General features: G+C 42.9%; 1 protein-coding gene across 1 annotated transcript in view; it reads right to left on the reverse strand.

Moving 5' to 3' along the window:
• The window catches only part of DPP4 (dipeptidyl peptidase 4), an 81,649-nt gene that overhangs the window by 32,818 nt on the left and 34,948 nt on the right, over window positions 1-13,883 (reverse strand). Inside the window, exons 6-10 of the mRNA XM_084800053.1 lie at window positions 13,705-13,757; window positions 13,524-13,596; window positions 12,687-12,807; window positions 10,028-10,188; window positions 8,434-8,546 (exon numbers count right to left, since the gene is read on the reverse strand). Of these exons, the coding sequence (XP_084656179.1) occupies window positions 8,434-8,546; window positions 10,028-10,188; window positions 12,687-12,807; window positions 13,524-13,596; window positions 13,705-13,757 (521 nt within the window). The remainder of the gene's footprint in view (window positions 1-8,433; window positions 8,547-10,027; window positions 10,189-12,686; window positions 12,808-13,523; window positions 13,597-13,704; window positions 13,758-13,883) is intronic.

The raw sequence follows: 13,883 nt of genomic DNA on the forward strand, positions 1-13,883 counted from the left end.
ATGTACACCACATACACACACACACACACACATACAAAAGAAATATGGTTTTTCCAGACCTTGTTGCAAGTGAACATTTTACTTATTAGAAAGGAACCTAGTCTGTGGTGGATTGAATAAGAATGGCCCCAAGAGACTCATGTATTCAAATCCTTGGCCCAAAGGGAGTGGCACTATTAGGAGGTGTGGCATTGTTGGAGGGAGTGTGTCACTGTGGGAGTGGGCTTGCCTAGAGTGGTACATAGTTTTCTTCTGCTGCCTGAGGATCAAGATGTAGAACTCCCAGTTCCTTCTCCAGCACCATGTCTGCCTGCCTGCCACCATGCTACCCACCATGACGGCAATGGACTAAGTCTCTGAACCTATAAGCCAGCTCCATTGAAATGTTTTCCTTTATAAGACTTGCTGTCGTCATGGTGTCTCTTCACAGCAATGAAAACCTAAGACATAGTTTGATGAGAAGTCAGATTTTTACATTATTAAGAGCACCATTTGATTGCATAACATTTTCTCTTCCCTTAAGCTTAATATGCAATTTAATTTCTAAAAGAAGTTAAAGTATATCCCATGGAAAAAAACAGAAGACACACCCTGAAGTGACTCAACACAGGTGACTGAAACCACAGGGTCAGGACTGTTAAGTCCTCATCTTGACCCCTGGTACAGAGAGTCAACGGTGAGGCTTTCCCATCTCCTCTCTGCTGCCTGAGAGTAAGTCAGTGAGGTCAGGGACACTGGCAGAGATGCCCCTTTCAGTGGTGTTTCTAGACCAAAAATTAAGAGACATGTAGTTGGGGCCCAGATAATAGATTTTTTTAGTCTTTGTTGTTGACAAGTCCTTGCTATTAGGAAGAAGTTATAGCTGACCCTTTTATCAGCTTCATTTCTAGATTGGGAGGAAAAAAGTGATCCCGTGCCTCTACACACTTTTCAAATCAAAGAACTATAAACCAACACACATTTCTCCAGAGTCAAAAGGTGGCCCTTGTGAACAAAAGTATTTTGTAGTATTTTAACCTAAATTTATAGAGCCAGTTCCAGCAGGCTATCCTCCCTAGTACTTACCTTCAAGTACTCTTAGAATTGTGTCGTGACTTATGGTGACATGTGCGGAATTTACAACTTACTCTTCTAGCCTTCCTAACCTTTTGTGCTCTGGGTGGTTTCTTTTCTTAGACATTTTTTGCCCCTCCTTGGTGTGATTTTGGTGACTATTCGTACGTCACTTCTCTTCAGTGTCTGATCAAAGCCTGGCTCCCTTCTGTCAGGGGTTCATGATGGGTCTTTCATCTTACTTTCCCCCCCTCTGGGCCCATGGCCTTGTTTTCCTCCACTCTGCCACTCTGAATACTCCCCTTTCTGGGCTTTTTTGGCAGGTACTCATCCTCCCCTGTGGCCAGCCTGTTCTCAGGGAGTGGCTGCCCGCTCTTTGAGGCAGGGCCAACATGGGTCTTGTTCATTAAACAGGTGCTCACTAAATTCTCCAGGAATGTAGCTCTCAAGAAAGGCAAACTTTAGCCAGGCGTGGTGGGGCACATCTTCTTTTTTTTTTTTTTTTAATAGTAACAATTTATTAACAAAAGAAATGACACTTTTAGATCTTTAACCCATAGAGGACCTTACAAAATATGCAATACGTTCTTCCAGAAGGAAATGATTAACAACCCGTCCCCAACAGAAACACCTCATCCTTGTCTGAAGGATGGCTGAGCACTGACTGAATTATGAGAATCAGCATCAAGGAACTTACTTGGATTTAAAGGCCAACTATAAATACGTCCCTAATAGTAATCAGCCCTGGTAAAGGTGTGACAGCTGAACACTTTTGGTAAAGACTGAGAAGTCACATCTTTAATCCCAGCCCTTAGAGAGGCAGGGGCAGGCAGACGGCTGTGAGTTTGAGGCCAGCCTGGTCTACAAAGCAAGTTTCAGGATAGCTAGAGAAATCCTGTCTGGAAAAACAAAAAAAACAAAACAAACCAAACAAACAAACAAACAAAAACCAAAAAGAAAAGAAAAAGAATAAAAGAAAGGCGAAATTCATGTTCTGCATTTTTCGAATTTCCTTTTTCTTTTCTTCCTTCCTTTCCTAGGCTCCGAATCCTACAGCAGGCATTGATTGAGCATCCAAGACTGAGCACTCACTGGTTTGCATTTCCCCTTTTATGGCATGGATGCCTCCTGTGCTGGTGCCCTGGAGACACTCTGGGTCTCTTGTTATTTCACCGAAGGTTTCAGGATCTGAGGACCAGTGCAGCACCCGGGCATCACATTAGCTCACACACTGCTATCTTCCCACTTCAGGCTTCCTCACACTCCCATGTCTTGGCAGTCACATTCTCCTGAACATTCAAATAGTTTCCCCAGTTGGCCTCTCTTTCTACCACTTTGATCCTTATTCCGAGATGACCACTGTGTCCTTACTTCTCTAGTTCCCAGCTGAAGCGTCCCCGTGCCAGTGGTATTTCTTGCAAAGCTTTTGCTGCCAAACCAATGTCACTAGGTTCCAGGAGTCAGCAGAATGCAGTGTCTGAGAGTGCTCTTCACCTCCTGAGAGGGACCCCTGGACTCTAACCTAGCCCAGCTCTTCCGCACTCACCCGGTGCAGGGCAGCCAAGCAAGCAGAACAAGAGGAAACTCTTAGCCAGGAAGAGTAATATATCCTTGCAAATAACTGGGAAGAATCAAAAATAAAATACAGAAAGATGAATTTTTTTTTGAAATTCATGTCCTAGACCAAAGATGAAGAAACATTGAGTTGGGGCCCAGAGAGTAGATGTTTTAGTCTTTGTGGTCTACATGTTATAGACTGTCACACAGCCACAGTTACAGGAGCAGCTAGAGAGAGACAATGCCGACACTATTGAGAGTGGCCATGTTTCAATAGAAAGCTTGAGTTTCGATGCCATGAATTCTTGCTTTGACGGTTCTTGTCCCTTTCACAATGTAAAGACAGTCTCAGCTATGGATGGTGCGAAGATGGATGTCAGTGGCAGCCGCACTACATTAGAATCAGGGATTCTCCTCTGTTAACCCTGCTCCTATCCACTCATTCTTGCCCATTTAGATTAAACAAACAAATAACACCAGCACAACAAACTCTTTGAAGGCCGAAGCAAGCAGATGGTTGAAAGTTCAAAGCCAGCCAAGGCCACAAAGTAAGACCATATCTCAAAAGACAAAAACCAAAAGAAAACAAAAACAAAACTCTCTGGAGAGACTATTGAGATCTGTGAACCCATTTCCTAGGGACAAAAAAGACTCTTTACTCACGTGCTGGCACCCAGAAACACTCCTCTTTTTAAAAGTGTTCTGGTTGCAGAGAGGCAGATGAGTCGCTCATGGTATGTAGCTTTATCTATGAAAGCTGTAAGTTGTACCTCAGGCTTGGAAGTCTACAATGAGAAGTGATGATTTTTTTTTTTTTTTTTTTTTTTGCCATTTGAAAACACTGGGTAATGGAATGTGGGAGAGCAGCCAGGAAACTCATGTGCATTGGCCATCCTCCCTGTCCACTTCTAGATAAAGGTTAATGAACCTGGGTCTGATACCTTCGTCACTGTCAGTGACTCAGATTGTACTCTGCACTATGAGAAGGCTTGGTGCAAGCCTTTTACCAAGGTAGCAGACAATCTGTTTGGAGACATTTTCATAAACATACTCTCCTCTACTCATGGCCCTGAGCCAACGTCACACCAAGATGGTACTGAGAAAGTCATGAGAAAGAGGAAAACTGATGGATGGCTCAACTCAATTCTTGACGCAAAGGTTTGAGTCCCACTGGTAAACAAAAGCAAAAACAAAACAAAAATAAAACAAAACAACATGCTACAGCAGGATTCTCAACTACCTTTTGCAGAATAGCATGCTGACTGAGGAGGGGGTCAAATACTGAGCAGACTTCCCCTCTTGTGGTAAGTGGAAAATGCTGAGTGATTCCCGCCCTTACAACCAAGCCTGAGTCTCTTGTCATAGGTTGGGCAGAGTGACCCAACCAGAGCTTCATTAGTCACAAAGGGAATTTGGTCTGTTTTAATTTTGAAGCGGTGAGGGATTTCTGGGTTTATAAGAGCTTATACCGATGTGAACTTGACTCTGTGCCAGCAGGGGGCTGCATGCTTCCTATAACGCTGATGATCACTCTGGGAGGCAGGCACCACTGTGGGTCCTGCCTAGCACATGAGGAAACACAAGTGCAGCGAGGTCAAGTAACTTTCCCAGGGCCAACCAATCAGAAAGTTTTAGAATGATGATTCAAATCAGGCAGATGGCTTCAGCTTTTCTTGTTTGTACTTGCCTCTCCTGTACATAGTCTGCCGGTCCCACTGGGAAGCCCTCTTAGTTTGTTTCACTCTTGTGATTCCTCGAGTGTACAATTCCTTCCTCGGTGAAACCTATTTATTCCTTGAGAGTTACTTTTATGCTAAATTTTATGAAGAAACTCAGCTGGCTACACTCACAGGACTTGCTTTGGAATATCTTGCTGTTGCAAATCTTGTGAAGTGACTTCTTGTCCTAGCAAAGAGGAAGCGTTTCACAAAAGGCTTTTCTGTGACATCCCTGCCTCTGCTTTGTGTAAATGTTTCAGTTCTACATTAATGATTCTTAAAATAAGCTATGCTTTGCTAACTAGAAGGAATAATGGGGCAGGGGGGAGGTGGGCATGGGGAGTATGCTACACAGAGCAACTGCAGACTGGGGAGTGATTAATTCTGTGAATCACCAGAAGAAGCCGGCGTACTGCCAGTGCTGGCCATGGGCTCCATGCCACCCTTTGCTCTCATAGGGATGCCAACTGTCCCGGGTCCACTGACAGATTGCTGGGAACAGGGATGGGTGAGGTTAGATGCAACAGGGTTGAGGGAAACAGCACTGTGCAGCACACACACCCTAATCTGTCTGCTTTCTTGCAGGTGTCATCTGTTTGCTGACTATGAGGGATGGGATACCAGTCCAGTTATCCTCTTGCCTGGCAATCTCAGGCTTTGATGAGCCTTGTGTGTAGACCAAGGGTCACCCAGTGTTCAGAGAGATAGAGGGAGTCTATCTATTGTGTCCCTGAGGAGCCTGCAGAAAAAGGGCAGGGTAAATCCTAAATTGGGTGTGATGGGCCCCTGGGGCCATTCAGCGGATGCTGGGAGGGGTTACCTCGATAGACACACCCTCTCCAGTCCTGTTGTTTCAGCCAGTGGAATTTGCAGGTGGCTAGTCCCAGGGAGAAAAGAAGGAATTGGGACACAGGATGATTTTGAAAGCTATCTTCATCCCTGAGAAGCAGGTTGCGTGACTTCAGATGCCTCAGGCTGTTTCCGCTCCCTCATATCTACAGTAAAATCCTTGTCCTCAACCATACCCTGGAGTAGTCATGTCCTTGTTTGTTTGTTTGTTTGTTTGTTTTTCATTCAGTAAATAAAGGTCTCTGTCCTCCTAATTTCTATTTCTCATGATAATTTGCTACGTGATTTAAGCAAATTGTTTTTTCTGTGTGACCCCCAGATCACTCTCAGGGTACTTCTGATGGTTCTGGGGACTTCCCCGGGTCCTACTAAGACCTAGAACCTAGGGGAAGGAGTCACGGCAAGATGGAGGCTTGCCCAGCACAAGCAGCCATTTTCCACTCATTCTCTAGAAGTATACGCCACAGTGTTATGTCACATCTAAATAAAGACTTTCAGGTCCTCTGGAGACGTTTGGTCACCACTTCTGAGGGCTACAGAGGTTCTAGATGGAACAGTTTTCTGGGTTGCACCTCTCCACAGACAGGTGTTGGCTAGAGATGGAGAGGTCACAGCGGGTACACCCAGGCTTTACCCCTCCCTCCCCCCCCCCCCACAGCCTCATGCATTCTCATGCCCCGTGGGTTCCACTTCAGTGCTTACCTGCCCCCTACCCGCGCCTCTGCCCTGCTTCAATCCAGCCCTTCGGTGCGCATTCTACAGGAAGCTTTCTTTGATTCCTCTGGCTATGGAAAACTCATCCGGCCACCGGACTTCCTATGCCTCCAACCTGCTTTTCATACCCCTGTCACTTCACTCTCCTAGTCATTTATATGAAATTTTGGTAGCTCCTCCCTGGATAAAAATGCTGCAGGGTGCCCAGCCCCCCACAACCCACCCACCAACACACACACACACACACACACACACACACACACACACACACACATACACACACACACACTTTTGCATACCATGAATTGTAAATGATGGCTTTTAATCAATGGTGACTTAAAAAGTTGTTAGGTTGAAACAAATAAACAAATAACAGATTTTAGAATCTTTGGTTATAGTTTTATACCTAGGGGGGAAACTCATGGAAAATTGTTGGATTTAAATTTTTTACTGATAAGATTCCTTGCTTGGAAATCCTGAAATTTACAGGCAAATAGATGGAACAAGAAGATCATCATGAGTAAGTTAACCCAGACCCAGAAAAATACACATAGTATATACTCAGTTTTAATTGGACACTAGCTCAACAGGGATGTCCCCTGAAAGTCTTCCCTTAGCAAGAGATTGAGATAGATACTGGGACTTCCTATTGGGACTCCAGGTGAGAGAAGTAAGGGAGAATGGGAAAATAGAAGGATCCAGAGGGTCCTAGAAATCTACAAGAAGACCATTAACACTGGCAGATCTGGATCCAGGAGGGTCAGCTCAAACTACTGTACCAACCAAGGACAATGCATACAGTAAACTAGAACCCAGATCTAGCCAATGGACAGCACATTCTCCACAGCTGTGTGGAGAGAGCAGGGACTGACTCTGACATGAACTCTGGTGCCCCCCCCCCATTTGACCAACTCTGACATGAACTCTGGTGCCTCCCCATTTGACCAACTCTGACATGAACTCTGGTGCTGCCCCCCCATTTGACCACTTTCCCTTGTTTGGGAGACCTGGTGGCACTCAGAAGAAGGGTAAGCAAGCTATCTAGATGAGTCCTGATAGGCTGTGATCATATGGTAGAGAAGGAGGTCTCCTTCTGTCACAAACTAGGGGACGCGAATATGGTAAAAGAGGGAGGGAGGGGGAACAGGAAGATACAAGTGGGGGGATAACAATTGAGATGTAATCTGAATAAATTACTTTAAAAAAAAAGATTCCTTGCTTGAATAACCATGTCCAAACAGGTACTTCTGACCAAGTTGGTGACTTTCTAAGCATGAAACAGCCTGCACCTAGCTTGATGATGTCAACTCAAAATAACAGTGTGCTTCCACCATTACTCTAATGACATCTCTGAGTCCCTGAAAGCACCAGATATATTCACAGAGAAAGTTCCTCAAAGTCGTCCACAACTCCACCCTGCCTTCTATCCAGAGAGACTGACTGAACAAGCCCTCCCAAGGTTAAGGTCTTGTTCTTAACCTCTGGACTTCATTCTCTTATCTGTACAAAAAACAGGCCATCATAGCTGTTGCGAAGAGAACTGCTTAAGATAGCTTAAGTGGTTAAGAGAAATCATGTGTTAAAGCCCGTGCTTGGCACACAGCAAATGCTCAGCACATGATAGCTGCTACTTAAACCAAACCAGCATAAATAACAGACCGAATTCAAGAGCTGCATGGAGAATTGTACCTACTCTAGTCTTCAGAGGAAAAGAAATGACTCAGGTCTTACAGTGCTTGCTAGCAGGATTTCAAATATCTAAGGTTATTTAAGCAAGTGACATCTTGAGGGATAGTCAACTATTGGGGTTCCCAAATGTGACCCACAGCTTCTCTGAATTTCTCTGGGTCTTACATTGCAGGAGAGAATTATAGTTCATCCAAATGAGAGTGTTCAGTGCTTTAAAAAAAAAAGTTTTTAAACCACTGTTGCTATCTAAAGCTGGTCTCAGATTTGGGGATTGTTTCCTGAGAGGCTTCTCCACAGACATGTGTGGGCTATAAACTGACAGGTCACAGCAGGGACCACCAGGTGTAGTAGACACACATTGCCAGAGACAGCATATTGCCATGCCCAGAAAACCCCATGTGGTCCTTAACCTGAGTTACCCTCTGCTTTCCCTCACTGGATTCCATTCCTCTGTGAGGTTACTCTTTATAAGACTTTGGATTTCCTCTGCCTGTAGTAGTCCCACAAGGCATCCCAGAAGAGACAGCACCCTAACCTTGTGTCTTCTCACTGGAACCCCTCGCTAGCTCCCCATCACTTTTGCCCACCTTGGTTATCTTCACAACGTTTATCACCACCTGGCATATTAGACTCATATTTATTCGTTCCTCTGGTTACTATTGTCTGTCTCCTCCAGTGACGCCTGCCTGCCCTATTCACTGTGGATGCCTGTCATTACAACTGTGCCAACGGGAAGCTCCTGGACAAAAGAATGAATCAATGATACAACATGATGCTATGACTGATGCCACCATCTGTGTCCGCAATGCTCTGCCCAGCAAGTGCGAAACCATCTACAGGTGAAGTGTCTTACCCTGTCGCCACGGATGCAGGCGCAGTGACTTGGATGGGAGCCACACCAGTGCCTGAGCTGAGGGAATCTATATTTACAATAAAGAACTTTACAGTTGGATTCACAGCTCCTGCCTAGGAGGAGAAAAAAAATCATGGAATTGATAATGACTTTTTTTTTTTTAGCTTCATCATTACATAAATTTAAACTGCATTAAATGTCTGAATTGTGTCTATAGAGTTATAACTATTGGACACTGTCAAACAATTTAACAGAAATAAAATGAAATAGAAATAAAAAAAATCCTTTATGTGCTCAGGTGAAAAAAATATATTCATGTGTGCATGTGTTTGTTTATAAAACATGAAGGCCCAAACACTCATATTTAAACCATGCATGTTTGTTCATAATCTGTGTGCTTTGTGCCAGCGAGGACAAATGTCTTTAAAAAACCAACTCTATCATTTGCCAATATATTCTGATTCTATTGAACAAAAGGTGTTGGTGGCTTCAGTGTGAATATCACTTGAATACCATCAAAGGCTCAGTCCACCAGTACTGAACCCAGGGCCAACTGTGCTAACTAAGCAGGTGTCACTCCACTCCAAGGCCAGGTTAACTGTGCTGGGCCTCAATAGTCAATATTATGACAGAAGTCTGTAAGCCCTTTAAAAATGTACACGTGGATCTTCTATTGACAGATTAGTTAGAAATAATAGGGATTTTAAGAGACTGTTTTATGGCGCTTTTCCCCCCTCGATTTCACTCATCAAAAAATAACATTCTCTGAAAACACATCTCCATATTTAATTTAGGCTCCTTTTTTTTCTTTTTAACTTCCTCTCCCTTCTTAAAATGGCAGATCTTCATAAGGCAAATTAAGTGAGTGTTGATAAAAATAAAAATTCCTTTTTTTTTTTTCCCAAATCATTTACGGAAAAAAAAAAATACGTTGTTAGCTTTTCCTGTAGACGACGCTGTGGCCGTTTTTGTTATGGTGCTGAAGAATTCCTGGCTCCCTCCTAAAGCCCTCTCCTGGCTCACACTGCTCCACAAAGCTCCTTGATTTTAATGCACACATCGTGGATAGCAGGGAACAATCTTGAAACCCAGGATGCAACACGAACATCACAAATGTAGGACGTGCAGAACTCCCATCAGTGCCAAACCTGTAACGGAGCCACTGAAGCTCGTCACACAGTGCATCCTGTTAATTAGTAATACAATCTGATACATAACCAGGCTTTTCAACTTCAATCCGGGCTCATTCCAACTTCTACAAATGAGATGAGCTTCTGATTCAATTACAGCCGCTCTTTCCCTTCATTCAAGCATTTCCTACCCCTCCCCTACCTCTTTCAAAAGCATTTTCACCATCTTTTTCTGCTTGTCATTTCTTAAGAGTTTTTGGAGAAATTACAAAACCTTAAATCACACTCTTCCCTGGGATAATAAAAATACTTTAAAATTGCCCAGATGCTGTTGACTTCAGCAAGAGAAATCACAGAAAGCTGTTGAAGAGAGACTGACAATATTTTCATTAGCGGGAAGGGATTAAATGCAACCATTCTCTTCCCATCAAATCACAGAGCCACTATCCAGAAAGGGCACAGACCTTTGGATATGGAATCCACACCGTCTTGGGGTACTGCAGTGACTCATCGGAGTAGAAGGAATATTCAATGAGTGGGACTTCTGTGTCATTAAACTGGGCATATGCTAAAAAAGTGCCGTTTGGAGACCACCACAGTGCGGAGTAGGCACCGAAGACTTCCTCTGAAAAAAAGACATAAATTGTTCTGTTACAAGAAAGCTGATAAATTGGCTTTGGCATTCAAAATATTGTTCTCATTAGCTTTAGTAATTATACTAGAGTTCAACTAATGAACCGTTTCACATTTGCTGGGATTCCAAAATCAAAGTAATACAAATGAATAAAAATAAAACCTCCAAGGATATATCTAGATTGTAAAAAAAATAAGTCACCCATTGGACCATTTTAGAATATTTTAGTATGCAGTATTGGATATAAGCTCTATATTTTTTTCTTTATCTTATAATCCTCTAAATTTATGCCTCAAAACATACTAAAAGTAAATTTCACACAGGAGGCTGATTTTCCATTCTAATTTTTAAACAGTCAACATGCCAGCATACTCTCCCTGACTGGGCTGAGTTTGTACTGAGTCCACAAGGTACTGGTGGGTGGTACATATAGCTCTAGGCTATCAAACCAATATGGTGCCCAAAGTTTACTACTCTGGCACAAATAAGGTGTGGATAGGATGGATTTAGAACGGAGGGAGCTCTGCAGACCCCTACAGAGAAACACCTCTTTTCCCCAGCCTAGAAACTGAAAGCTCCCTGCCTTAGCTCTCCACCTCCCATCCCCCACCCCCCACCCCCACCCCTGATATATAGAGAAGAGGATAGAAGACAGGGGCAGTGGAGAGGAAGACACAGCTCTCAACTACATTGTTGGACTCCTCTTCAGTCTCTGACAGAGACAATTCCTTACTCTGATTACTACTGGACCTATCCATGGGACATTTGATCTCAGGCTTCTAAGATGCTCTGATTGCTCTCACCAATGGAGGACTGAGGATCTATATTGTTGTGGGGTGGATCTGGAGTCCCTCCAGAGACTCGTGTAGTTTTTGGTCTCCAGCCTGTGGTGCGACTGCAAAGTGGTGATAAGTTAAAGAGAAGGATCCTATTGAAAGGAACTCAGGGCATTGGGGTTGTGACCCTGAAAGAGATGTTGGGGCCTCAACCCCTTCCTTTTTCTTTGTTTCTTTATGTATGTGAGGTAAAGAAATCCTCTACAGCATGACCCTGCTGTGCAGGCAAAGCAATGTGGCCAAGTGGCCAAGGGAGCATGGACTGAGTCTCTGAAACCATAAACATCTGCTCCATTAAACTGTTTTCCTGTGCACTTTGTTACAATGAGAGAAGACAGCTAAACACACAGGTAAAATGGTGGAAATTCCCCATCTACATCTCATGCCATGGTGTAAGTATAAAACCAAAGCATAGATTCTAGAGTCATAGGGTTAGGAAAGTATGTATGCCAATCGGGTTTTTAGATAACCTCTTTGCAAGTAGCTGGAAATGCATTCAGTTTTGTTTTAAATTATGTGTTGGTGTGTATGTGTACACGTGAGTGAAGGTGACCAAGGAGGCCCAAGGCGGTGCACCCTGCTATAACTAGAGTGATAGACAGCTGTGAGCTAGCTAGTTGGTTGAGTTCTCATCTTAGTAATGCCCAGCTGTTTCCAAGAACAGCTACAGGTGGAGGAAGGAGGCTTACCTGCTCCGTGTTGAAGGCAGTGGAAGACCCTCCATGCTGGGCCGCCCACCACTTTAAGAACTTATAATGTCATCGTCCATTTTAATCAAACAATTCTGAAAAGCAGAAACTTCTCTTTCTCTTGACATTTCTGCTTGCTGTCATGTGTTATCTATTAAGTTAACTTGAGTCTCACTAAGAATCAGAATTACAGCAGGGAGCTAAACATTTTTTTTTAACTTTGAAGAAGAAATAACAAGATGAAATAAGGATGAGTCTTTCTAACAAATATGAGACACCTTGTGAATTATTTAGGACAGCCTCGAAATGCCCTTTATCTTGGCAACCAACACATGGAAAATGCTTTCCTAATAGTTCCTAAATCTCTTTATCCTAAAAGACAAAATATTCCCTTTTAAAAAAAAAGCTTTTTAGCATTGTTTTATACTAATTTTTACTATAATTTCCTAATCATTTTTGTTTTCTTTAAAACCAGGACATCACGATCCAGCCCAGAACACAAATCCTTTCTAAAACAAGTAATTTCTTCTTTTCTACTTGGCAACTCTCTCTCTCTCTCTCTCTCTCTCTCTCTCTCTCTCTCTCTCTCTCTCTCTCTCTCAATATTGTGGAAGTTTTCACTTTCCTTGGAAACTTCTGGGCTAGATAGGCTCCTTGGAGAAACATCTGATGTTAAGCTGGCTGCCTTATGCCCTGGTTAAGCTAGAAGAGTGGCACAGAAGGGCCCTTTGTAGAAGGAAACGAGAGACAAGCAGGGCATTGTGAGACAATGGGGCCAGAGGCAGCACCAGGAACAGTTAAAGGTTCTGTATTACCTGCCGTGAGGTCTAACATAGAGCTCACAGAATGTTTACGTACACAACATCATTTTGATTTTACTGAATGCCCCCCAGTTTTTAATTCAACAATGTTGAAGTATTCTTAAAAGCTGTATAGACTTTCTGATTAAAGGTTTTGTCTTTACCTTCATAAACCCAGTCGGTTATCCCATTATATATTACATCTTCCTTTCCTGACTGTGTGATCCTCTGACTAGGTAAATTGGGTTCAATTTTAACGTAAATATCATTCTCCCAGACGTATGCCTAAAAAGATAAAAAAAAAATATTGACATCAGAAATCACGTCACAGTATGTTTTATCTTAGGAATCTTAAAATGCTATGCAAATGAAAGGATAACCATAGAAAGCCTGTTTAAGTAAGAACATCATTCTTAAATTATAGGTATTCAGTCCATAATCTTAAAATTTAAAAAAAAAAAGTTTTTAACGTGGTGAAACAAGGAAGCACGGGGCTATCACGGTGTGGACAGTGACATGTATGAGAAGACCTAGCACAATGCTCTCCTGCATGGGATCATCCAGGTTTGTGTTTCTTGTTTGTAATATTAGCAGAGGGAATGTAGCTGCATTCTTGGACAAGAAAGTGCACTAGCAGCAAAAGCATTCTCTCTTGTTATTTAAATTCTTTTGGGCTTCTAACTAACATTCTCCTAGCACCTTGGAATAGGAACAACATCTACAGTGATTTTGAAGAGAAACTCAAAATATCCAAGCACAACAGACCAGGGGAACTGAAGAGTCCAATAAGCACCTCCCCCTAGTGAATAAGAAAGTCTGTAATAGATGTCTGGAACTTTTAATAATTCTATTTTGTTGGGCTAATAATACTGTTTGGGGGTAATGACCCCGCGTTACGAATGTATGGACTGTCACATATCTGCTTTATACTAGAGTCAGTGTCATCTGCCTGTGAAAGACTCCAGGTGCTCTTTTTCTGACAGCAGGAGAAATATACTAACCAATTTATGACCTTCTGGTGACCACGTGATCCACTGTGTGTTGTTTGGAATCCTCTCTTCCGTGATCAGCTGTCTGGAGAAGAGATAAGAGGAGACGTTACCAAAAGAATAACTCTGGGTGGGATATCTTTGAAAATTATGTTTGAACAGTCCAGTAGTCTTGATAGGGGAAATCACTGACCTTTTGTTCAAGTCATAAATGCTGTAGGAAGCTGTGTAGGAATGTCTCCATTGCTGCAAGAGAAAACAGACATCTCAGGCTTCTGTGGTTCTGATGGGCTGGCCATTTGCTCAAGATAACAACAAGTGTGGCAACGGGTCAGTGCATAAATTTCAAATTCCAACATATATTATCATTCC

Source organism: Acomys minous (genome assembly GCF_964271855.1).
Source record: "Acomys minous genome assembly, chromosome: 10".
In the NCBI taxonomy this organism is placed as follows: domain Eukaryota; kingdom Metazoa; phylum Chordata; class Mammalia; order Rodentia; family Muridae; genus Acomys; species Acomys minous.